At 38.3% G+C, this 27,939-nt stretch overlaps 1 protein-coding gene across 1 annotated transcript; it reads right to left on the bottom strand.

Moving 5' to 3' along the window:
- Nucleotides 1–1,528: 1,528 nt before the first annotated feature.
- Nucleotides 1,529–27,860, bottom strand: LOC112561500. The gene is given in 34 exon segments (XM_025234034.1): nt 1,529–2,462; nt 3,405–3,504; nt 3,617–3,790; nt 4,771–5,072; nt 5,605–6,128; nt 6,543–6,843; nt 6,987–7,239; nt 7,437–7,759; nt 8,195–8,532; nt 9,028–9,300; nt 9,662–9,867; nt 10,264–10,379; nt 10,381–10,508; nt 10,754–11,176; nt 11,508–11,693; nt 12,193–12,449; nt 13,596–13,746; nt 14,123–14,668; nt 14,883–15,086; nt 15,405–15,656; nt 16,496–16,640; nt 16,832–17,136; nt 17,483–18,082; nt 18,465–18,608; nt 19,552–19,862; nt 20,028–20,373; nt 22,602–22,935; nt 23,533–23,792; nt 24,165–24,422; nt 24,689–24,855; nt 25,180–25,302; nt 25,589–25,681; nt 26,468–26,677; nt 27,594–27,860. Coding segments are annotated over 32 exon segments (8,343 nt in total). The 5' UTR covers nt 26,670–26,677; nt 27,594–27,860; the 3' UTR covers nt 1,529–2,462; nt 3,405–3,406.
- Nucleotides 27,861–27,939: the final 79 nt, after the last annotated feature.

Genomic DNA, 27,939 nt, shown 5'->3' on the forward strand with positions numbered 1-27,939 from the left:
TAGACAGGTTTCCACCCGCGCTGACTGCTGTCGTCTGCTAACCACGTACAGAGCGCCCTCTGCCGATCACGCTAGATCGTTGCATCTCAATACTTCCATCATCAACAGTAATAAAAACTCCCGTGACTAAGAAATTCAAAAAAATCTCTTTAAGAAAGATAAGAAATAAATAAATATGAGGACATGCCGCTATTGGGTTACAACCATCCACCCATCAATCGAACCACGAACTTGTATTCGAACAGCTCGCGCGCAGTGTATATGATGCTTACTTCGTTACTTAAACTATTTTTAATACGAAACCCACTGCTCAAAATGTTGGTATTTCTTTTTCTCAAATTTAGACAAAAATATGTATATTTAGCAGAGCTAAAGGGATTAAAAAATTTTGCTGTGCATGGCTATTCTTGTGGAATATGTCGACGAATGCGCGATCATATCGTCATAGGGGAAAAAAAAAAAGATCCCAAATCAGTTCCAGCTATTTCTATATCACAACTTGTCACAAGTATACATTAAATATTTTGCATTTGTCAGGGATAGTGACCTTTAATATGTAGATGCAGGTGTGATGGAACTTTCGGGCGATCACCAATTGTAGGTACGTACGTGTTGCTAGGAAAGGAGTCTGGGGTCAAAAAGTCAGAATTAAGTATTTTATCCCAATATCTTTGTGTTTGGCTGTGAGAGTTGGATCATGAGACCAGACCTCTGGGAGAAGGTTGGAACAATCATACCACTAATAGACCGTTTTGCATACGACCATTAACTGATATAAATTAAAGTCTTCCGAGTCCTATCAACTGCCTTAATTGAGCGTCAATCCAACCATCTCCGATCCCAAACCAGACTCCTCCATCAGAAGACATTTTAAACTTTAATCTTCTTGGTTATACTAATCACGAAAAGTTAAATAATCTCTCTCTTTTTTAAATCTTTGTCAAATCTACGCAGTACATATATATGTGACTGAGGCACAACTGCAGCTCACTGGGGATTTTTTTGGTGTTTGTTTCTCACACTAGCTATATATATATTCAATAAAAACACATTTTACAGCCATACAATTCCTGCTATAATTATAGAATTGATTCTATAGCTGTGTAATTCATTCAGTAATTATAGAACGCGCAATGACTGATTCGTCAACTAATTTAAATGTTGAAAATATATGGGCCAGTACGTCTTTCAACTATGTAAGAGTGAACAATAGTGTGTATATACGCATTTGTCTGCGGATTTATATGATTGAGATGGTAGTTTAGGATGTTTTTGACTTGCTCAGTGATTACACTGAATCATGTAATGTCGGCAAAATGCTTGCTAAATGACTGTTCATAGTGAAGGTTTCTGCAGAATCATTGTACGAAAAGTTATACTTTTACCCTTTGTAGCCCTTCATTCAAAGAAAAAACTTTTAACATTTGATCCAAGACATATTTTCGCCATTTTAAACATGCTGACACATTTGTACAAAGACGAGAACTGTAAAGATGATGACAGTCATAGTCAAAGACCAAACAAATGCAACACTGAAAAATGTATTTTATTTTGTTGTAAAAATAATCCTTTCACAGGTAGAGTAGCTATATACATACAGTCATCTAATCACTGAAGAAAATACCACCAACAACAAAAAGCAATCCCTTTTTTATCCAAATCTAATGAGTTGAACAACTGAAACTTCAACAGTTGTATATGATAATAGTGGTGATTAAAGTAACTGTGGAAGCAGTGCTGAAGTATTGTCAATTAATTTTAATTAAAAAAAAAAAAAAAAAAAAAAAAAAAGATAAAAGCACAGACTTAAGTGAAAAACTTGCAAATGACATATTTTCAGTAGTTAAAGCATTCTCTAGGATGTGAAGCCTCTAAAGATTTAACTGTTTCAGTTCAGAAATAAATAGTAATGATGAGTTCATTCTTGCTGAGATAAAGGCAAACAAAACTAAAAAAAGTTAGATTGATAGATCATGGATTAAAGGTCTGACATGTTATTCTTTGTACAACTGTGGAAACTCCTGTGAACATCTATCACACCTACATGAGTCTTTTTCTGCACTGCTCATAATTTCTTGTAACAAACTAATTTTCAGAATAGGTAGATCAATTGTGCTGTCTGTAATAAAAAATAGCAACAATCATAACTCATCTTTTAAAAACTGTCCACCATTTGGCTATAATATCTAGAGCCATGGCACTTCAATAGCGCAATCAGAAAAAAAATGTTCACCAAGATGAGCACCTCTACATGCATGCACACACACCCACACTTTTGCTCACACCATGCATGCAGGTTTTTTTTTCATTTTGTGTTGCTTATAAATAAGCAGGCACTTAACAAACTCAAATTTTTTGCAGGAAAAAATAAACAGACTATTGCTTCAATAGCCTCACACCTCAGTAACTTTGTTTCCTTAATAAACTGCCAGCAGCAGGAGTAATCCAAGAATTATAAGGCTCTGGAACAAATATAAAACCTCCAATCACTAACATTTTCTTAAAAATAGAGAAAATAAAGCTTCTAAAGCCTCAAAAATTTCTTTTTCAAGTCACTTGCTGGAGGGGACTATGAACCAGCACCGTCCAGCTCTGAAGTAAAGTATGCCAATCCCTATGGCATAAACTTACCAATGTGCCTGACAGGCTTAGGAAAGGAGATATAAAGAAAACCCCGAACAAATAAGCAGCCCAGGCCTGAAGCAAAGCTGGATCATTTAGCTAAATATTCAACCTCAGAGGTCACCAGATGAGCATGTTTCATCTATAGTTCCAGACTGGGTGCTGTCCTTCTCATTCATTTGTTTTTACTACAATTTACTAGTGAAGGACAAGAATAGTTTGAATCCAGTTGTATCCAGCTGCTGAAAAAGGTTAGTAGGACTGTCGAGGGTGCAACAGGCACTCTCAAAAATGATGATACACATCCTATTGGGAAAGTTCTGCTAGCTTTCATCAGGATGCTGATTCTGTGTGCCTAATGAAGGATTAACAGACTGAGGCTGTCCATTGTTCTGTCGTGCGACTTCTGAGCACTACCATGTGCAAATCAGGGCTTCTGCTTACGCAAAAAATTGCGTACAGTACGCATTAAAAGTTCAGAGGACCCCTTCAATTTTCGTCAATGGGGTCCCCTTCAAAGTTGGGTGAAAAACAGGGACCCCTTAAGAATCTGAAGAAGGGGTCCCTGGGACCCCAAAGAATTTAGCCTTAGCAGAAGCCCTGCAAATGAATGTAGATCATATCCAATTCTAAATCATTATTGTACTAGGGTTTGTCTGGTGTGGTGGGTATACATGTTATGGTATTGCTGATTGTTACTGTGCAATGTTTTTAACCCTTGCTTCCTTATAGAGCTGGTGCTAATTGCTCTCTGGGTTAAATTCTAATCTTATAATACAAACCATCAGAATGAATCATCTTGCTTTTCGCTAGCCCCGTATGCATCATAATCTCCATCAAAGGACTGGTTTGTATAGCCACCATTGTATGGATACATCTCATCTGAAAACAAACATTTAAAAAGATGATGATGATCCAGAGTCATGAGAAGTCCTTGAGTAAGCAGATGTAATAAAAATAAAAACGTTGAGTTTTAATAATGATAAGTATGTACCCGGGATTGGTTCAGACTTTTCGTTCCTTTTTGCTTGACATAGCAGGTGAAGTTTATGAAGAGGAATGCAAATCAGTAGCAATGTTGCATTGATTAAATTGCCAATGGTAACGGCAGGGTCACGATAGACTGGACCAGCACTGGTTGACACAATCATCCACACCAAGAAACAGCCTGAAATCATGAAGAACACACCAGATAACAGTTACATATCACTTATTTTTTTGCAGTAAGTTGACATCGTTATCCAATGCCAAAAGTCTACATATATAAATGGGTATTGGTAACACTGATGCACTCAGTTCATATCCATCCACTTCAACACTAACATTTTCAGCTCTGTGTATAGTGCTTCAATAGGATAATGGTGTTAATAATGATGGTGTATAAGACCTTGGCACTTATGACCTCAATGGCTTGTGAGCCTTTGAATCTAAGGTTCCAGTCTCTCTGTCATTTTAAGTCCACACACTTGTTTCGAATTTCAAACAATTCTTCAGTTTGCACATGCGATGATCTCTGAATGCAGTCATCATCCACATGCTGTAACATAATAGCAATGGGAAATGCTGGCTAAAAGCGACACGCCTGATAATTAATCCTTGCACGATCTCTGTGCACTTTTTGACTGTATTCCCCCATCTCTGCTTGTGTATTTCATTTGAAAGAAAGTCTATGACTATCATTCATGCATGCATTCCTTCACACTCAGTATTCTAGGCTGCAAGACTTGTGTTAGCCACATGCACATGCACGACCACTAGAAAGATTTAGAGTTAGATGTAGGGGTAGACTTAAGCAGACGCCAGCCGTGTCAAGTACAGGGATCAAATTAGCATCATGATATCGATGGCCAGAAACAAAATTTTATTTTCAACATATAGAGTCTCTCATTGTTTCAGACACTCTTACAAATGACATCATGATGGATTTACCTAAGCATTGAAATTCTGAAGTAGGTTTTTTTTTAAGATTTCACTTTACTCCCACCATATATTGCCTCCACACTATGGACAAATGATAAAACTAGTTTGCTTTCGATTTTGCTTGCTAAGCAAAGCAAAAAAAGCACTCAGTAAACTAGATTTTATTTGGTTTCATTTTTAATGATATCTCATTATCAGTGGCATTATTAGTCTTTATTTTTCTCTCACCTGCAGTGATTATAGAAGCAGCCAGGATCCAGCGAGATTCTTTGTTGTTGTTTTCACTGTCCCATGCAAGCGCAGCAAAAATTCCAGTCAGGAGAACAAGGAACATAACAAATATGAAAGAGAGGACAAGACCAACATCATACTCATCATAAGGGTCACACCACCAGTAGTCATGCACCATGGAGTCTGTCCACTTTTGTGCCGTTGGGTGAACAAGGATCAACCATTCAATAGGAATGATGCACTGAACAAGCACAATTCCCACAGCAATTAGGAAAAGTGTTATGGAGCTGGTCAGTCCTCTGTTGAAAGACAAGAGGATTTTTAGAGAGATTAGACAGATATTGTTTTATTCCAGCTGAATAATAGCTGATAGTATTTGTATTGAGTGTACCTAAGGCATTTTGTGTATGTGGATGTGTGTGCGTGCATGTGTACTCCAGTTAATGTCTGCTAGAAAGAGAGTTTGTGTGTGTGTGGAGGGGTGTGATGCGAGGGGCAATTTGTAGCTGAGTGTGCTTCGTGAAAAATAGAAATATGTCTTTCACATGTGTACATGCATGTGTGAGTTCAGATTAAATATGCACAATTTGTAAACCAGTTCATATCTATGCTGCCTATGTCAGCAAAGTACACTCTCATTATAGGCTGCATTCTCTACATAAATATGAGAAAGCAAAGTACCATCCATTTACAAAAAAATTCCCCATCCAACTGATTGGAAAACCCACAACCATTACCAATACATTATCTTTTTTAAAGTTTTCATTTACAACAAGTACAACAATTCTGCTTAGATGGCTTCTGTTCCATTGTATGACTTATATCTAATACCTGTATGAGTGGTTTCCATATTCATAGTCAGAAAAGCGCCAGTTGTCAACAGCTTTAACCAGCAGTGCACCAAAGACAATGGAGTACACAACACCCATAACAAATCGCCGTGCTCCACAGGTAGCTTCAGAGGCATGTACGAAGAAGGCAAAGTTGATCATATAAATACCCATGATGCCAATCATAGTCATGTAGCCCAGAATAGATGTTCCAGCATGGTTGGGGTAAAAGATAAGCAAATATACAAATACAATCAGTGTGATCAGGAGTCCTACACTTGTCAGCACTGCCACTGTAATGGCCCAAATTGGCCACTCATATTTCTTGTTTTCAGGAGAATCATACTCATAGTAATTACGTAGATCTGTTCGGCCATGGCTCTGACTTGTCTGGGCTTGACTGTCTGCCATTTGTTGCTGACAGCTACAACCACTGTTGTTAAGGCACACAGAGGTGATACCTTGAAGGATGTCACCTGCACCAGTTAATGTGAAACTGCTGTTGTCACCAGACCACCTCCACACCTGCCATTAAAGACCAACATGAAAACTAGTCTAAAAAAAATTTTTTTCACTCTTACACTCTAAATAATAACATTATTATATGACTAATGCATTCTATATTCTTGGTTCTTTTTACAACCAAAGCAACAGGTCTGCAGATCATTTAGATATACACTGCTTGCCAGATTATATTCTAGTGAACAAATTTATATATATATATGTTCTGTTCCTCAAATAATCATGAAAAGGAGACAATAAACATTTATGCAATTACAAAAAATATTTTAAAATAGTCTAATGTTTATCATATTTTGTGGAAGAATAATATTTGAGACAGACCAAAATATTTCTTTCATTTAAAAAAAATCTAAAAATGAAAATGTAAAAAAGTAAATAAACCACTGAAACAAAAATAGTATCAATAATGGGTCTTACCCGACTTTCCTGAATGAGACCATTTTCAACATTCAAGATGACTATGTCAAAGCCAATGTCCCAGTAGCGCATATTATTGAACTTCATAACAAGTGGACTGTCAGGTGTAATGTTAAAGTTCTTGCTTGTGTCATCTGAGATTGTCCAAGTTGTTTTTAGAACTTCATCAAGAAGTGTCTGCCGTGTCTGACCTCTACGCTGTAAACAGGCTTCTAGGCTCTCTCCACTGTTACAATTTTTCAATACTGATGATATGCCTGTACCTAAGGCATAGCTGGCTGCTACTACATTCAGTATAAACCTGTCAAGATGAAAAAAAATGCTTGTAAACTAATTTTTCAGATTTAAGACATTTCAGCCTAGAAGTAAAATGCATAAAGTTTCTAGAAATATGCACTGATCAAACACATTTGACAGTAATGTACAAATTGAAAGTGGCCCAACCTGTTCTGTGTGAAGGTATCTTTGTTGATTCTAAGGCTTAACTTGCATTCCTCTTGATAATTTAGTGGATAGACAGCACCAGACAAGTGGCATGCAAAATATGCCTGGTAAAAGTCTTCAAACCAAACTTGTGGAACTTGTGCTGCATTGCGGTCAGTAAGGTTCAGGTTGTATTCCAATGTGCTCAGAAATTCATTGAATGAGGTCACATCACGAGTCATTTGCTGAAGAACGATTGCTTGAAATGACAGACCTATAAAACAAGGCAACATGAGATATTCTGATGAGTAAGAGGTTGGAGAACTGGCTCTGTATATTTAGCATGGTTGACCCAAGTGAATTTTGTTCATGTATAATGAGCCTTTGTAAGGAGCTAACATAGCTAATATTAAAGAAGCAGTTATCTATTACAGCTTGTAGCTGCAGAAATAAATGCAAAAACTGTCCCACCTGAACCTGAAAAAAGAGACTGAATCTGGTCTGCATAATCCACAGCAAACACCCAAACATAATTCCTGGCAATGCCTAGGTCTTGAGCAAGCTGCAGTATCCTCAGTGTCAGGACAACATCTGTAAAAAGCACTACAACCTTGGCACCTTGACCAGCAGCCAAATTTCTCAGTAAACTACGGACATCTGCATCTGTGACACCATCTGGGATCTGCAGGCTTCTTGATACGCATATGCCTGCATTTTGTGACTGTTGTAAAAAGGTGGTGTAGTACTGCTTCCCTTCTCCATCTCCCAAATATACTGTGTTTATATAAGACCAACTGCAAAAGCAAAACCAACAAATTTATAATTTTATAGCATTATTTACATATTAGAAATATGTAAACAAAAATTATTTCATGTGCCAGAAACACAGCATTGACAAATAATGTGATCTAATGGTCATTAAATTATTCAGAAGTTAAAATCTTATGAAGCTATAGTTTCAAGTTTGTAGGTAAAGAAATTATTTGAGTAGTTTTGCTAAAACTGCTATAATTATTTCGTGTATGAATTGCTAAGTTTTATAATACCTGAAGAATGATAATCTGTAAATTTACTCACAGTAACTGGGAAGTTAGCTCTTACCCTTTTCTGTTATAAACTGCCAGACTGGCCAATTGTTTATCTCATAGACTTTGCTATGGTGTCTGAATTGGCTACATGCCATGAAGACTTCAGAGTGCTAATGCTAACTGAATGTATTGAATTCTTACCCTCTGAATCTCAAGAACTCAGAAAGTACAAGGAACCGTGCTGACTCTGGTGAGATTGTGCGTGCAAGGAACTTCTGGTTATCAAGGAGAAAAGTTACAGCATCTGGGCTCACAAAGCTGATATTCAAAGGCTCAAGAATGCGTGAAGCTGCCAGGGTATTATCTTGTCCAGCAACCAGGACCCCTCCAACATGGCCAAGCCCAAGGTTCTTCACATCAAACTCTGAGTTGCAAAGAACGCCCTCAGGAGACAGGAGACCATAAAGATCTTGACCAACACGCATACTGTTGGAGCAGGTGTCCAAAGCCAGCAGCCGGATTCTTGACTTTTCAGCAACCTGTAGCGAGAATTTTATTTTAATAACGTGGGAAAGAACAGATGATGTAATATGGAAGGAATATCAACAGCTGTTTCACTAACTTGCATGACCAGTCAGCTTAATACTTTATCGAATACTTAATCAGTGCCCTTAGATTACTGAACACATGGAGTTGGCTAATTTAAAGAGGAGCTGGAAATGTTGTACAAAGTATAAATCGATTAATCATAGCCTATTCCAGTTTTGATAATGAAGTAAGATGTTTGGGAGCTTACCCTCCTCCCTTCCATAAACCACCATCACCATCCTTCAAAAAAATAACATATTCTAGCTGTGTCAAGATGTAATGTTTATTAAAGTCAAACTGCATGCTACTGTCACTATATGATGAAACATATATGAGAGCAGAAGACAGAGAATCTGGTTTACAGGCAAATATTTTCACAGGTGCTGAAGTGCTATTTATCCTTTGCAATCAGGTGCTGAGTTGCACCACTAAAAATACTGTCTCACCGTGTTAAAAGCATTGAAGAAGGCCAAAAACTGTTGGAATCCATCCATATTAATGGTTCCACACTGGTAAGGCTCGGTACCTTGATTATGCACATTGAACACACCAATGAGTGTCACATCTCCCTGAAGGTCTCCACCTAATGCATACCGCACACCCCGGTTACGAATGGTCGGACACTCTGCGCATGCTTCAGGTCTATTACAGCTCCCATCGTAGCTTGGAGCCAGACCGGGCTTGAGAGTGAGAGTTCCATTGTTGTCATAATTACCAATCTGCAAAGGAAGAGGTTCAAATCAGTATCTATAGCGTCTACCATGCTATGAACAGACATGCATCAAAATACAGAAGCGCTGGGTGTAGTTCCTGATGACAATGAGAAAGATGATGACATTGTGAGTTCCACACCTAAGATGATGGAATAAAATACTTTGTAGAGGAAACTGATTGAAATATATACATGAATGAATTTTAAAGAGGGTCAAGTTGTATGTGTCAACTCCTACACAATATTTCATTTTTTTAAGAGCTGCTCATAAGCAGAAATGTGTATATGTGTATGTGTTGTTTTACACAAAAAAACATAGTCATTATAGGATGTGCACATGACTGTTCAAGTACACATATCTGACTGACCCGTAAGTAGTTGTAGTTTTGAGAAGTGCCTGTTGTTGTCATCTCAGCTTTATACAGGATGTAGCCTTTATTTCCTTCTCTGTTCACAAACTTAAAAGTTGCACCTGTCATGTCAGTAAAAGTGACGTTAGCGAGGTTGCTGTTAATGTCCAGCCTCTGGCTCCTGCTGTTGCGAAATGCTTCACACACAGCAGAATATCCTTCTCCTGTATAATGAAAAATTGTGCATAGAATTATAAGTGATTTCATGACATTAAGAAAAAAGCAGAAACAAATGCATATTTTATCAAGAAAAAGGTAACTCAAAAAGGAGTAATATGCAATATGAACACTCAAGTACCCATATTTGGGTATACATCATATAGCGCTCATGTGATAAAGTGTAGAAAATTAGGTTCTGGACTGAGATGAAATAAGGAGTAGTGACATTGGTAGTTCACTGGTATAGGAAGTGTACTTGGTGGTGCACTAGTATTCATAGTGCATTTAGAAACCAAAATAATATGAATCTTCTTATTCTTATTGGTATCTCAATACATATGTAAACAGACTTTTTAAAAAAAACCTTCGGGTTTCATATTTGTGAGCTTACTGCCTCTTACCACATTTTTTCTTGAGCGTAGCATCAATAGCAAACGCAGCAGCGTAGACAGCATTAATGACATGTAGAGCCCCATGGTCTTCAGAAAATGCTGCAGACAGTGACTCATCCACTGAGCATTGCTGGATATGTATTTGCATTGTCTGCTGCAGTGTAGCAGTTGAGCACAGTTTGAAACCACTCTTCAAACCAAGGATTGTTGTAGGCATTGGATGGCCTTCTTTGGAGCATATAGTCTTCAAAGTCCTGTTATAAATAATGGTGTCACAAAGAGTTGCATGTCTGTTTCTACTATCTACTAATCTATCTTTTTTTAACAGATGGATATGTTGACACATTGTTTTAATGGATTCTTTCCCTCATGCACATGCAAGCAGTTTAAGCACAAATATGTGCATCCACCCACACTCACATCCAAAACATGCATGCGCATGAGTGCACACACATTTTCAAGATTGTTTATGTAACAAAATACTATTCTAATAACTTACACCTAAAGATTGAAAATCCATCATCAGTGTCACTGCATCACTAGCAACACCTACAATGTCCTGAGTGACATCAGGGTAGTTACCCCAGGTGGTGGGGCCAACAAACTTGAAAGTGCTTGCTGCTTTTGAATTTCGTGCCACTGCCTTCAAAAAAGCCTGGATGTACTTGGTGTCTGCAAAGATTACCACAGTATTGGCCACAGGATTTACCAAGAGTGAGCTAACTACTTTGTTGGAGCTTTCATCAGATGCAATACCAGTCTCCGGAAAGAGAACCTTCTGTGCAACACAGATGTGGAATCCATCCTTTTTAATCATAAGCTCAAATTGTGCTACAGCCTGTATGCCATAGCTTGTCTCTGTATACAGCAGCTGTACATAGCGTATGTTGTTCTGGTCCAGATATTTTAACATGGCAAGGGCCTGGACAGATAACAAAATAAAATAGAAACATTATTGTAGTAAATACACTTTTGCACTCATCTAAGTTTTTGCACCCCTCTAATGCACAAATTTGTCTTTACTTCTTTTATAACCTAAGAGATATAATTTTGCATTATCAGAATATCCTTGATGGGAGACTAAATAAAAAGATTGATAAGTGATTACTGATGTATTAAAAGACTCTTTTCAAACTTTTGAATGAGCAACTAACTCAAGTATGGATCACAAAAGAAAGGAATGTACTTTATTAGAAACCATCCCAGCATTGCCAACTTGTGAATATTTTCAATAACAAAGGTTTTGAGGTTACCTGTTTGTCGTCAGCCTGCACTGTACGGTAAAAGTACGGGAAAAGCCGTGTGTCTTGAAGAGTGGTGGATGTTGCTGCATAGCTAATCAGGGGAAGCTGAAGTTCTGTGAGAATGCGAGCTAGAGAAATAGCACTGTCACTGGAGTATGGTCCAATGTAAACATCAATGTCCTCTGGGTCTATCACCTGCAATCATTCAGTAATAAAGAAAAAAATCACAAAAGGGATTGCTTTTTAAGTTATTCTTGTGTTCTAATAGAATTATCACATTACTAAATAGGAAAAACATAAGAACATGAAATATCCCTCTTGGACGGTTACTGTGTCGGAGGAAACCTACAAAATGCAAACCAATGATACTTCATGCTTGCATCTCAAAAACTTTTTTTAAGTTAAACATAGTTTCCAGCAGAAAACATTCGAATAGATCATTTACAAAGATTAGATATCAGTTTAAGTAACATTAAATTTCATGGAAGAATTTGTTTTCATGCTAGATTTTCCTACATTTACCTCTCACACCAACCATTTGCCAGGCCACATCAAGTGGAACATAAAACACTGAAGACTATTTGATAGATCACATCAGGTGGAAGATAAAACACTGAAGACTATTTGATAGATCACATCAGGTGGAAGATAAAACACTGAAACTACAATTACTCTCAACCTTCACAGTTCTCACCTTTCCATTCCAAGACAGTGTGTTTAAGCCATTGTTGACATTGGACACAATGAAGCCTGTGTTAATAGGACTCTCACAAGCATCTAGTCCAATGCCACCAAGCTGTACGCCATGGAGAATATCAGCAAAAATACCCTGCTTCTTGTTAACCTGCTCTAGGGCAAAGTGGAAGGCCTCTAGCAGCTGAAAGCCATGCAACAAGTTGATACTGCCACATTCAAAAACGCCCTGTCCTTGTGCATGAACATCAAATACACCTGGAAAAAGAAGGGTTGATTTGTTAAAATAATGAGACTTAAACTACTAGGTTAAACTAGGTTAGGACCAATATCAAAACAAAAAGGTACATTGTTAAATACGACCAAAATGTGCTTTAAATAGACAGATATCTTTCTTCATTATAGATTAATTTCAAATTCTTGTATTTTCCCAAATCCTTAAAACATAATGACTAAAAGAGTAAAGGGCATTGCAACATAGAGGTCGTAGAGGCAATAAACTCTAAGGGGGAAGGGAAATGAGTGTTTTGCATTGAGCTAGCAGTTAAGCCTGCCTCATGACAAATCTCTTGCCCATGTAATAGGTGTCAGATACAGAGACAGAACAGCCAAGATGTGATCCGACCCATGACAGCTGATCTTCACTGTCCTCACTAGCAAATGGGACCAGGTCATACTCCTCTCCCTCATTTTCTGCACTGGCTACCCATCCGTTCTTGCATTCAGTACAAACTATCTGTGCTGTTTTAATGTCTTTGTAGGCTCCAGTCCTGACAACTTCTCTGAACTTTTATATCCCAGCCAACTACGTTCTTGTGCGCCAACCCTCTCCTAACTATTCCTGTCACCAGAACAACAAAATGTGGCCACAGGATTTTTAGTTACTGTGCAGCGAACCAATGGAGCTCTCTCCCTTTCCATACCCACCACCTACTCACAATTGAATCCTTCAAATCTCCACTAAAAATCTGCCACTTTCTTGAGCAATATTCCAAAACACAGTCCACACAATGCCAGTCCTTTTTCACCCCACTTTTTCCACTTATTGCTACTTCTCTACTTCTCTTCCTGAATAGAATCATGATATTCTCAGTTCTTATTCAATACTTGGTTCCTATTTGTGTTTTCCATGTTTGTCTTCTATTTGTTGTCAGTACTGCTGTTTATTCTTTTGTCCCTCGTATGCTGTCCATGTTGTTCATGTCTCATTCTTTTTTTAAGCACTAAGAGCATGTTACTTATGAGTGTGAGTATTCGCTATATAAATCTTTATTATTATTACAAATCCCAATAAGCTTTAATCCCTAACAGACGGAAAGAAGCGCAATGAAAAGAAAAAGCAAATCTTCTTGTAGTCTCACAAGGAACTGATATACCAGCAACACAAAATAAGCTCACTATTACCTCCTAAGTAGATGTCTCCAGGAGTGTAAGAAAATGTGAGATCATTAAAGACACATACATCACACTTGTCCTGACAAGAAGACTGCACTCCTGAGTAAAAAGTGGATACACCACTGTCAAGAGTCAGAGAGGAGCTGCCAAAGCTTCCTACCTGTAACCAATGACAAAGGTAAAAACCAAAGCCATGAGTAAAAATGTAATTTCCTTTTCATGTGGAATTTTTTTAACAACCTAACTGCAGCAGATGATGAGCAAGTGATTATTATCTATTTGAGAGATTCAGTCTGTGCATACCATCTGCTGCAAAATTTGTTAAAGTTTATGAGTTCCTTTTATCTAAACTGAATGTGTGTGTGTGTTTTTTCAGAAAAAGATAAAAAGACAGGGGGAGAGGACAGGCTATATAAGTTAGACACTAAAACAGTAGGAGAAGAAAGGATAAATAAGGGGAGACAAGTACTGCAGGGTTGGATGGGGGAGAAAGGAGAAGATTGCATGTAAGACAAGCAGCAAGATCATTTACTTACTTTTTGATAGCTGTTTCCAGTGAATCTCAGGACATCATAGATGACATTTCCTTCCCGCTCAAGGAACATGAACGTGAAACTGCTGGGATCCATAAATGAAACTACTTTCAAATTTTCTGTGAATCTTTCACTGGTGTTTGCAGACTGTAGAAAGCTTGAACACACTTTGTAATAAGACTGTCCGCAAAACTCTCTCAGAGTAGCATCCAGAGCAGATGCTACAGCGTAGACTGCATTGACTGTAGACAAAACATAGCTGCCCTGAGAGTAACTCAAAGGCTGTGGAGTGGCACCACAGTTAGTTGGATACATATTATAACCAGGAAGATTGCAGCCTTGAATTTTCATGTAGTAGCGTGCATAAAATGGGTTGTTACTGTTCTGATCCAAAGAGTTAATAAAAGTGTTGAAGTCAGACAAAGTAGAATTGCGAAGCTGTAGCGTCAGCATGTTGGTAAGGTTACTGCCAATGCCTGTCACTTTCTCTGTCAAGGGTTCTGGTGATATTAATGTCAGGCGCTGGGTGTTTGGGAGCTGGGCAGCAGCCTGGAATAAAGTAATTTAATAAATTCTATTCAATGTTAATAAATTCTCTTATGAATTCACTGCACTTATGTGTTTACTGTCAAGTTCAAACTGGTGCTCTTATGGAGTTATGCAAATTATTTTATCTGATGCTAGATTCAAATACTTTTTAAAGCAAAGCTAGATAAACAAATGCGGAAAATGTTGAAACAATACAAGGCAATGAAAAATTTACCTCAAGAAAAGCAGACATTAGATTTGTGCCCATGTACAACACAACAACCTTTGTTGCAGCTAGACTAACATTTCTAGCTACACTGTTGGCATCAGAAGCTTGCATCATTGCTGCTGAGCTGAAAATGCACACTTTCTCACGATGTGCAATGCTGGTCAGCGTAGCTAAACCAGAGCGGCCATAGTCATCACCAGAGTGCACCACCTGCAAGATTGTATTAACATAATGCATCATAGCAACTCATTTATAAATGCAGGAAAACATAATTACTAAGGTGTGCAGAATATAAAAAACTTTCAGCTTGCAAATTTTATCTATTTATCAATATTGACATCTGGATACATGCAACCACTACCACAACTAAATGGGCAGATAATAAAAGTGGTCTCCTTCATATTCTGCATCTGCATAATCTGTCTTTTGTCACTGTTTATGTCATATTTTGTTTTTGTTTTTGATGTTTTTGACATTTTATCACTTCCCATTCCACACTTAGCAAAAGAGGAGGCAGAAACTAGATACCTGAATGTAGCGGATGCCAAGTTGTTTGCATATCCTTATTATGGCCAGAGCTATTGTATCATCACCTTGAACTGTGCGAAAAAAGGTAGGATTGTCCTTCAAAGATGTAGATGTGGCTGATGGACTGACGATTGGGATTTTCAGAGGCTGCAGAATTTCAGCAGCTTCCATACTACTGGCGGTGTTATCTGTCAACCATGCCAGGATATGGTTTGGAGCAAACTGCTGTGTGCTACCCATCAGATTTCTTTGCTGCACATGGAAAGGAACCAACATGGATGTCTCGGTTATGATTAAGTCAATCTAACATAAGTACAAAGCCAGTTTCAAAAGGGTCTGAATGCTTGTTGCTGATGAACAGCTGTTGTTGGCAGATGCACTTAGTTTGACATTTTTCTATTCAACTATCTTCTTTTTAGGCATAGAACCACTGAATTCAAAGCACAATATATTCTCTATAGAGTTATATACCCTGAAAGTTCTTACGAGCTAGACTATCCATGTTTGCCTAGGTTAAATTTTGTCACTTACTCTTCCAGCTGTCATATTATTGTCAACTTTTGGTTTGTCACCTCCTTTGAGTCAAGCTTATTTATGTGTGGCATCAGCAGAGCAAAATAGTTAAACACTTGTACTTTTTATGTTTCTTCTGGCTTTGACAGGTTGACAGCTCTTAATCAGCAATGGGAATACAATTTTTCAAGGGAAAGCTAAAAACTACGGTGGTACAAGCAACTTTCTTGATTCCCATTCTCTTTCCCTTGCTCTCTGTCCCTCTCTCGGCCCTCACCCCCTGAAATCTGTCTTTAGCTCTCATAGGATATTCTCTCAACAACAATTTGAACTTTGCTCTGCATAGAAGATGTATGTTGACATCTCTTCTACAAAGCATTTTTTTTACTTTGAAGCCACCAGTAACATATTATAATGGAGAAAACTTTACATTCATCTACAAATACCTCTATAAAACAAGGACCATGAACTCAGTAGATATTGAACATCATGGAAGTGTTTCATCAATGCTTCAATGAAGTTAATTACAAATTGTTTGAAAACAACACTTTTTTTATCAGGATAAAGGATGCACCTACAGTTGTTCCATCCTGCTCCCAGACCATCTGCAGCAGGCCAGAGTAGATGTCTGAGACCTGGGCAAAAGCACGACGTTCGTTGTTGCAGTGATCCATGGCAAGGCCACCTAAGGTGATGTTCCTTAGTTTTACTGGAGCACTGCCACTAAGGACAATAAAGAAAGTGTATACATGCAATGTTTCAGCAGTATGCTAGAAAAACAAAGTTCTAGTATTATCTTAAATAGGAACACTAATAAGTTTAACCATGATTTGGAAAAGGATCCTCTAAAACTGCCAAAGCTTAAAACAATTAATTGTACAGCTCAGCAAAAGATATACTTAAAATGACCATACCTGTTGATACGATTGATGGCATACATCATAGCTGCACTGTACAAGAACCCATTGGTAGTGCGAACATTCCCACAAACATATGGTCTCTGACCCTCAGGGCCTGGCTGACTAATGGAGAAGGTGCCGGCCACCAGCCAATCACCAGGTGTAAAAGCAAAATCCTGGTACAGGTAGACATACTGGCACTCCAGGCACCGACCTGTGCAGCTGAATGTTACAGTATTTGCTACAGCACCTGTTGCACTTCTGATGTCGACAGTATTCAGGGTCATGAGGCGGCGGTTGATAGTGTCAAACTCTCCAACCTGTTAACAGTTTACTTGCCTTTAAAGCAGGCTAAATTCAACATTTAGCCGTAAATGTCTTTTACCTTTAAATCAAAACTTAAAATCCTCATTGTAGCCAGAACTGTCTTCTTTATAGCAATCTCAAGTGGTGGTGTGGGGGGTGGGGAAGAAAGAGAGATTATATATGTGTGGAAGGGGAAGGTGGAGGAGCATACATGCATATTAGAAGCAAATGAGAAAGAATCACTTTCAATCTAGGACTGGCACCTTTGCTCTGAGCCCAGGAACTTTTTAGACACAAGTACCAGAAAATGAACTAATACATCAAAGAGTAAGACAGAAAGAAAGAAATGGATGAACTTACCTTTGTAAAGATACCATTTTTGATGTTATAGAACGCTAGGTCACTAATACCCTCTCCATTTTTCATCTGAAAACTACCGCTTGCACTCTTGACATAGTTTCCTATTCGTTGACGAACATTGGCTGTCCTAAATGCTGAGCAGATCCCAGTGACAGTTGGGCAGATGCTCTGCAAGGCTGAGTTGACTGCTGCTGCGACCATGTTGACAGCGTTTATAATGTATGGAGCATAGCTCTGATAGAAAAAGTCCACCTTATCAGAACTGCTGCAGATTTTGTTATAATGGCCCATGCTGTTAGAGTTGAGTGCACAACCTAACTTTTGCTGAAACCATTCTGTTAAGAAGACATCAGCAGAGACATCTTCTAGTTTCATTCCTTGAAGGTTGCTATTAAAACCGCTGTCATCTGAGGCTGCTAATTTGATAGTTAGGGATCCTGCAGCATCTTGAAAGTATTCCCCAGTAAAGTCTTGAGACCTTCCCCACATTTCATTGCCCGCCACAAATGTTAGGGTATTCTGAGCATGAGCTGCCCGTAATTGTGCAAGTAGAGAACGCAGTTTTTGGCTGCTTCCAAAGACAACCACCACTGGTGCATTCTGTGTGATAAAATATACATCCATTAATTTTGAAAAACAAAAGTCTTCATATTCAGCTTTTTTTGACATTTTGTAAGATTTGACATTTTCTTAACTATCAAATACATCTGATAATTTTTGTTCTATGCCCTGCAAATGAACACAAAATATAAGGGGTTAACCCATTTATTAAAGGAACAAATGGCTATGTCTAGTTCCGGCTCAAAATTAAAAAACTTTAAAATGAAGTTTAGCTTTCAAAATTCAAACACTTGACTCATCTTTCATCCCCCAGAAAAGCAACAATGTGGTTCCAATAACATTAAAAAAAATATTTTAAATTATATTATATTCTTTGCCCAGATACACTGTGTTGGGATGTCATTTGTCTATAGCCTCATACCTTGATCTGTGCCATGCGAGAGACTGTGGTACTCAAGTCATTACTAAAGGTAGACCACAGAGCTACACAAATACTAAAGCGACTGGCCACTTTTCGGAAGTTCTCTGCAGCTCTGTAGTAACTGCCACTGGCATCAGAAATGATCTGAGAAGAGAAATATTAATATGCTACAAAAGACAAATGCAAAATTCAGATTACTACTTAATTGTCTAACAATTTTTTCCACACAAAGGATTCATTTTTCAAGATGGTTTTTTCAATTGTCAAAATCTACTTGCTGCCTTAATTCCAATGTGGTAGAGGATATCTAGTGACACACACATACACACGCTAGCACACAAGTGCGGACAACAGATGGCACAATGAGGAAGGTGTTGGATGTCCAGCGACCCTGTGCTCACCTGAAGACATGGCTACAATGGAAGGTAGCAAGGGTATCTTTGAGAAGATTCAAGCAAATTCAGGGGTATGAGGACAAAGGGTGGAAGCTTTTAGTCAGGGGAGTCAGTCAGCAAAAGAGGCTAGGGATGGGAGCAGCACCTCATTGAGTAGCTTGATGAAAGACTGTATACATGTATATGAAGACTGTATATGTGTATATGAAGACTATATGTTATGCCCTTGCAGGAACCAGCAACTGACACAAGATTAAAGAGGTCGACCCACAACAGTGCTGACTTGTGAGAAGTGGGAGACTAGTTAACTTCCCCATATCTCCTCTGTTACACTAACACAGTAACTCCTTTCTGAAAATTGCTACAAAATTCTGCTAAGCAGAATAAATGCTGGCATTAATGCTATGTCTACAAATGGAGTGCTAGTGTGAAGACTAAAGTAATAACAATGGGGAAAATGAATAGCAAGTAGTGCAGGCTTGAAGTTGTGGGAGGCTTTTGGGTTTGGAAGTGACAGTGAGGAGAAGGCAGGCCAGCCATCAAGTGAAGCTCTGAATAAAATCTACAGTTGTGTGGCAATTTCTATCTTTGTTGTGTTCTTGTGTGACTAGCCCAGCCCTACGTAGCATCAGGGACTGATGTGTTGGATACACTGCAAAGTTGTTTCTATCTCATGGTAACTCTGCACATACCTGTACATATGACCATTGGAGTAATGACAGCATTTGAGCTATAGTTGTGTGGAGAACTTCCTCAGAAGGAACTGCTGATGACAACAGAGGATATTTTTCATTATAAAGATCGCTGGAGCTTGAGGACATTATCCGGATCTCTGGGATCCCCATTTTGGCTAAAATAGGAGAAATACTCAAAGCTGTGTTGCCATCAGTGATATCAATAAATGCTACAATGTTGCTGGGGTTGATAATGATGCCTTGCTCATTAACATAGAGTTTGAAGCCACCTAGCAGGTTAGATAAAAAGGTCTCAGCCACTTCTTTCCCTGAAAAAAAAAAGAAAAATATTGTTACAAACATTAACTGAAGTTTTGTAAGACTGCTTTCATATGATTGAAGCTCAATACTGAGATATTTTGGAAGATACTAAGATATAGACATCGTGCTTTACACCAAAGAGTTATCTGAAATGTACAAGCAAGACTGCATACCTGGACAGACATCCACAATGAGGTAGCCCACAGACACTTTTCTTGCACTGAGACCAGATGCAGCTGCAGACTTTGTGACAGCATACCGTGCAGCAACAGCATCTATCAACTGATCAGGGATTGCCTTCCCACATCCAAGCCCTCCAGCATCAGGTTCATGGGCATTGACGAGTGCAGCAACAACAATGTCTCCAGTTTTGTAAGCGAGTGTCACATCTTGCACTGGGTGAAGGCAGCTAGTGCAGCCAGTGGTGGGGCACAGGGAAGTAGCAGACACTGTGTTAGTATTCTTGTTGAAAATGGGTGTTGTGGTCATCTGCAAGCTACCGCTGCTGTATGTTGCAAACTGAAATATAAAATTGATTCATGGTACTGCAGAGAGGGAAGGGGTACTGGTCTTTTATGCTGAGCCAGTGACTAAGGCTACATCATGGGAAGGCATCTGTCCCTGTAAACAGGTGCCATGCGCAGAGAAGGAACAGCATACCCAAGAAAAATCAATGTTGCAGAAACCATACAAAAAGCTCTTCAGTGATTATGTAAGTCTATTAGTTAATTTAGAAAGTTAATGAGGAATCAGGGCTAGCTAAATAAATGTTAGTTTATTTCCCTAGTTTTCATGGATAAGTGTGGGCAGGAGAGTATGGCCACCATCCTGTTGAAGAAGCGATGGCGCTGGATTGGTCACGTCCTCCGAGGCGGGAGCAACTCCATCATAAAAACTGCCTTACACTGGACGCCAGAAGGAAAACGCAAGCGAGGTCGGCCCAAGATCACCTGGCGCCGAACTGTGGAGGCAGACATGAAGACCCTAAACCTCAGCTGGGGTACTGTGGGGAGTCTAGCCCAGGACAGGCAAAAGTGGAGGACCTTTGTCGCTGCCCTACGTGCCGACCGGCATAACGGGCAATAATCTAATCTAATAATCTATTTCATGGATAAATATGATGAAACTTTAAACCTTAACACATAACTCAGCACAATTTTCTCCAAACAAAGTCAGTCTGAAGTAGAAAGGATATTACTACAAAGCTATATAGTAATATGACTTCAGTAATATATACCTATGGCACTTTCTTGTAATTATGTACCTCAACCTTAAAAGAACAAATCTGAGATCCTGTGAAATGCTCCGCAAAATGGAAGTGACTTCTTAATTCTATCTGACATGCCAACGAATATACAATGTAAACAACCCCAATTCCAGATTTTACTGCATATACTTTAGAAAAAGAATTTAACTCTCAGGCATCAGCATCAGTCATCCATTAGGCATTCATCCCTTGGCTGGTGCCAGTCATTGAGGTGAGTACATGGCTAGACATGGCAGCTGACAAGACCTGCCACTCACTGCTGTCTTGAACCTAACCAGACAAGTTCACGATGTTTAATTATTGAGGTGTCTTACAAGTGTGGTGACAATGTTTTGTAAAAAAAAAAAACCTCATTGATCTTATGTTCCCTGTACGAGTTCTGGGCCAGCCTCTTCAAGCACTTGTTCTCAAATGCCTAGATTCTTTGTATCCATTAGCAAAATTCACATTTCAGATCTCTAAGCCAAAGTTGGTACTACAAGAGATGTGTACAGATTGTACTTTGTAATAAATCTGATGTTATGGCTGTGTCATACCATGACCTGGCCTTGCTGCTGTTGCTGCCATGATCTTGATGCAGATATTTGTCTTGGAGTTGTCATCTTTAGGTGTTCATGCACCTCTTTGAGGCATACTACATTCATGTAGATAACTGCTTTGCTGTTTCCAATAACCATGAATTCACACTTTTATCAGTGCTGGTCTCCATTCCATATAAATTCAAACTGTCTGTTGGTAAGGTCTTGGAGCTCTATTACTGCCTGCTATCAGATCAATGCCGTCTGCAAAGTGTAGGATGCAAATCAACCTTCCACTGATGGTCATGGAAGGTTTTGTGCATAATGTTCTCCTAAAAGATGTTGAACAGCACAGGTGATAAAATTCATCCTTGACTGATGCCAAATGTCAATATGCAGTATTCAACATCTTGGATGCTTCTTTTGATGTTCTAGTACTCCCTAGGCTGTTGACAGTACCACCTCTCTGATGTTTCTAGCAAGAGTGTCTACATCACAGTCCACCAAGACCCTTGCAATTAATCTACCTCCAACTTGGGTCCTCACAATTTCCACGTTTGGGTCTTGCATCTATAAAGCAAATTCGGGGGATGTTTGAGTGGCTCTTTATTCTCAGCTTCAGGCTTGTTAAGACAAGGTCATGTTGCTACCTATGACAGCATCTGGATATGGCTTTTGTCTTGGCCTTGTTGGTGCTGGATTTAAGGCACCTAGGCACCAGAATGAAGTAAATTTGGTTTGTGGACCAATCCATCCAATGAAGGCGAAGTTGCTGTCCTCGATTTTTTGTGAGGGTGTAGAGTATTGACTAAGGGGAATCAATGACTCTGTGCAAACTTTAGGAGTCTTAGGCCTCTATCATTGTCACTACACAACACAACTCCCCTCCCCAACCATCTCTAAATTTTACAAACATAAAAATCCTCAGCCATCAGCATGGTATGAGACTGAACAAAGCTCACCTGCTCAAAAGCATAGCTTCCACTTCGGCTGTTAAAGTTGTAGAAAGTGTATCCTGAAGATATAAGGTCTCCATTCATATCAAATGCAATGCGTCGACCACGAAGTGCAGCAACACTGAAAGTACCAGGATAGGTGAAATTAAGTGTGCTTAGCTGAGAATGAAATGCAGAGGGGCTCACTGAAGCCAACTGGGGACAACCGTTTGTGGTACAAATACTCCTGACAGTTTCAGCATAAGCCATTATGGCATTAACTGTTGTTTCCACATACTGACTCTGTCGAAATGATGCACGTCTTTGGGCTGCTGTCTGGTCTACACAGAGCTGAAAATTTCTGTGGTGGAAACAAAAAATTGTAAAATCTCAATAAATAAATATTCATCTTCTGCTAACTTATGTGTAGTTATTAAACAATAATTGAGAGCTTACTGTTTTCTTCATATGAGAAATTAGTGGAGCACTTTTTGCATTCTCATGGTTTATGTTCCTAGGCTATGTTGAATTAACATTTATAATTCTTGTTTCTGTAAGCGACTGAAACTTTTACTGACACTTTGTGCATGAAAAGAAGTTGCTTATGCCTCGCATCCTGGTACATCAAGATGCAAATGATCTATAGTTTCAAAAATGTACTTTGTAAGAAATGCTATTATTAGCAAGTAATGCATAATCATAGGCTCTCTGAACATTAATAATTTAAATAGAACAACTTACAACCAGATGTCTATTGCATATAATACAGCTTCATGCTACATCTCTGAATGCACAAACCTCAATTACTTCCCTTTTGAACACGATGAGCTTGAGGCAGAAATCCATTTTAAGCTAACTTGTGGATATTGCTAAAATCATCACCATACTACAAAAAACAAACAAACAAACAAACAAACCAAAAAACCAAACAAACACCAAAACAATGGATAGTTCTTACCTGTATGGTTCATAATTCACATTATTATCCAGTCTACACTGGAAGGTATTCATGTACCAGTCTTGGAACCAAGGATTTTGTGCTGGTGGGTTTTTTGGATCTAAGTTAATAAAATGATCTTGGAAGGTATCAATTGTTACAGAACTAGACATCCCAACAATGGCACCCTGCCCTGCAATATAGGAAGAAATGTCCATTTGAAGATCCAGCTGACCAAACACCCACTTTATGTTGTTGATGTTGCTCACAGATTGCAAAGCCTGTGGAGGGAAACAACAAAACAAAAATCAAAACTCAGTAATTTTTATAATACCTTTAGTAAAATGTTTTAGGTTTTATTTAAGAAGTAAAAATCATATTCTATAGTTTTCTTCATGATTTTATAGAGAAAAAAAATCATAAATCAGGCCTTTCTAAAGAGATTTGCATGTTCTGCTTATACTACTCTGCCTATAGTAATAAAAATTTCATATAAATATACATCTACTTGTAACTTTATGTAATGCTTAAGTTAATGAGAATGAATGCCCAGTGTAGAGTAAAACTATTATGCTAAATACCTTTATGGTTTTGTTATTTCAACAAACACTCACAAATGAAACATACCAGAAAAAGCTATTTTTGCTGATTACCTGTAAACTGATTAATGCATCTGATGTTGCTCCATAATAAACAGCAGCTGTAGTATCAAGAGTTCCAATGTTTTTCAGTTTAGCTTGATGGTCTGCAACTGTCCCATCATGTGGTACTGAGATTGCAGCAGTAACGCAGATTCCAGCCTCATAAGCTGCCTGAAGAATCTGTGTATAGCCTTCCATGCCGTAGCTATCTTCAGTATAGACAATGATGATCTTTTCCCATTGCAGCGACTTTAACAGACTTGCCAATGCCTGAAGTGAACAAAACATCAATAGATCGAATCATCCTAATATATTTACAAAGCAAGAAAGGCCTTGCTTCTTAAAACATTTGTTGTTTGCATATTGCTAAGCTCTGATAACACAAAGAATAACTTAAATACTGCATTAAGTGCATAAAAGTGCTAGTAAGGAACCCTAACAACCTTTCTATATGTCCCTCTATTAACATTCTGACATCATAAATTACCTCCCCCTACAACAATAAAAGCCTTCCAACAATAAACTTTCCTATTTACCCTAGCGTACGTAGTTGCGGACTGATCAGTTCTCAGGAAGGTTGGGTACATATTCTTGTTGCTGAGACTTGGAGCAGCACTTCGCATTGAGACAACAGAGGCAGGAAGATCTGCAGCCCTTGTTGCCACTGCCTCAGATTCCCACGTTGTCATGGGACCCACAAAACCTTAGGTGCACGAAACAAAATAAGAAGAAATTAAAGGTCATGATGCAATATTTACTTTCTTTATAGAAAGACAGAAGATATTACTTGAGAAATCTGTTTTCAGACTTAAATGCTTTTAGTTTTGATACCTCACACATTGTCTTCATGACTGAAAGTTCCTTAAAACTTACACACTAATTACAATGCACAAATTGTAATACAGTTTATAAATTATTTTCACAAAAACATGGTGAAATACAACATGACCACCACCATAGCCATATACGCATGCACACATGCACAACAGCACAGCATGCATTCCTATACATTTTATTAACTGCGTACCCAGCTTGTAGGGAGAATTCAGGAGTGTACAGTATGACTGCGCTGATGAGGATTTGGGGTAGAAAGTTTCAAATGACTGTAGTGCATTTCCTTCCAGGGTGCACGTGTCAAATGCTTGCATACCTAAAATAATTCAATAATAAAAATAATGAAAAAAGGATGCAAGCAACTGCACAAATTTAATAGCTTTTTGATTAAGAGACATAACTATGCAAAACGCTACAACTGAAATCTGTAAGCTAGTAGTACTATGCAGTACATGCAGATTTAGAGATATTAAATTTAAATCATGAGGGGCACACAAACGAACAATCTGAAAGGTCTGAGATAAGATGATACATGCATTCATGTTGCATTTAATATTACATCATGATACATTTCATACAACTCCCTACCACATATAACTTACCGAATTTAATACCTGGTACATAACCCACTCCATTATTATAGCTGTTAAGGAGGGTGAGAAACCAGCGAGCTGCTTCAAAAGATTGCATCAGATCTGGACCAAAACAAAAACCCTAATGACAATGCATTTTAGATGACAATTAATCCTCTTCATAAAATAAACACATGAAGAAGTAAAATGCATAATGCCATATAAATTTATGTTCACCAGAGCATATCCTCATTGGTTATACAGATTCCATTATTTATAATTTTAAAAAACCAGCAAAGCATTACCTTATACATAAAACAGAGTGTGGTTCCAACTGAGGGCAAAAATCTACTACACAGAGCAACATTTGAAGTAATAATTTTAATGGGTACCCCATAAGAATGTGAGTGACAGACAGCATGATGCTGCAAACAAGAGAGTTATGTGGCAGTTAGCATTACCCTATCTTGTGTCTCTTCTTGGTTTTAACAAAAACGTAGCTAATAAATTTACAAGATTAGCAAAATTGTGATTACAAAGAAATACATCAACAGCCCAAATAGTCATGTGGTCGATCCTTGATGATAATCTGGTCTTTTAAAATGTTACTGCTGCTTTTGAGAAAATTGCGTTAGAAATTTCCTACTCAGGTTTGATAATACTAGAATTCTGTCCATGTTTTCTATTTGTCTTAAGTGCTGAAAGCATGCACCTTCATGAGCATGATTATGCGCTATGTTTGTTATTATTATTAATACTCAAGTGCTTTTTCATGGAATCTGTACATGCTCTATCTCTCTCTCACACACACACAACCCACATATATTTATATATAAGGGAGATGAAAAAAAGGGTATGGAAGAGAAAAAGACAGAGATAGAACAGAAAGAGAAAAAACTAGCCTCAAACCTTTGCTGGGAAGACCACAACCTTGACCCTTAGCTCCAGTCTCACTGATGGCAAAAAGTCCTCCCAGCACAACATTAGCACCAGACATGTGCACATCTACTCTCCTTCGAGATGCATCACATGTTGCCTGCTGCAGTGTCAGCTGACCATGTGAGAGGTCTGGTGCAAGGAACAGCACCATAAGCAGCACACCTCTCCACATCTTGAGATCTGTGACAGCAGTGACAGTAATGTCAGCAGAGAGAGTTTACATGTGAGTTCATGGAGTTTGATGGGGACTGCAATGGGCTGCTACATCATCAGTCACCACCACTCCATGTACAGCACTTCTTATTTCAGCAAAATCAATATTATATCATCATATAGTAAATATATCAAATAATAATATATTTAAAAGAAATCAAATTACTTTTTTATATGTAAACTTGTAGCTATCCAAATATAGAGCAATAAAAAGTAACTGTGCTTTCATTGTAGAATTTTATATTTACAACGGTAAGAGTTCAAATGTGTTTCCAATACATATATTGCACAAAGTGTAGATTTTTCTTTATCTGTTTTGATGACTATACCATAATTTTTGTCATTGAAATAGTTGCTGACTTAAAATACAAAAAGCATTTTTCATATTTTCTTTTAACAACTAACTAACTTCTACATTATCTTCCGATCTGGAAATTTGATTTTTATACAGCAAAAGGAAAAAATGACAAACCACAGCAGTGAGAGCTTTTACAAACTAAAAAAATTTTAAAATCATTGTTTTAGAAATCTAGTTGTCCCACTTAGAAGTTTTGACTTTGGTATTATAATTATATTATTTTTAATTACTGTCATCATATTCCTCACAGTCCTATAACCACTGATAGTAGTCTGAAGTTTGAGTGGCAGCTTTCTTCAGTTAAAAACGGTTCATGTTTAAAAGTATTCCGTCATTAGCCAAAACTACTGTAGGTACAAACTATTGGTGCTACTAAAGTACTCTATAGTATTATTATATTAATTAGATGAACTAATCATCAAATACAGTGAAAGCCAATGACTACAACCATTTTCTAAACTTGTTGGGAATCATTTTGTATTGCCCCTTGACAAGTTGGTTGGAATGTATTTTACTGAGACATACCTTTGAAAAGTCGAGCAGTACTGTGAACCTATGTGATGCTGTCAGGCTGACATGTGGACACCAAAGATCTGCCAGTCTCTCGCGGCTCTCAGATTGTACAACTGATCTATCAGCCGAACCCAGACCAGAACCCACCCTTCCCAACTCGAATTCTAGCAACAACATGTGTCTAAAATTAGCAAAACCCGCCGTGGTCATCCCGAAACAGCCAGACCGGGTACAAGTTATGCAGGCCGTGAATTGAAAACCTGTTCTACCAGTCTGGGTCTCGCGCTGAAATTGTCGTCTGCTTGATCGCTTGGAATTAGCCTCCCTTGCCATAGGTAGGCGAGGTCTGTGTCACGTG

Source organism: Pomacea canaliculata, linkage group LG4, assembly GCF_003073045.1.
Source record: "Pomacea canaliculata isolate SZHN2017 linkage group LG4, ASM307304v1, whole genome shotgun sequence".
NCBI classification, from domain to species: domain Eukaryota; kingdom Metazoa; phylum Mollusca; class Gastropoda; order Architaenioglossa; family Ampullariidae; genus Pomacea; species Pomacea canaliculata.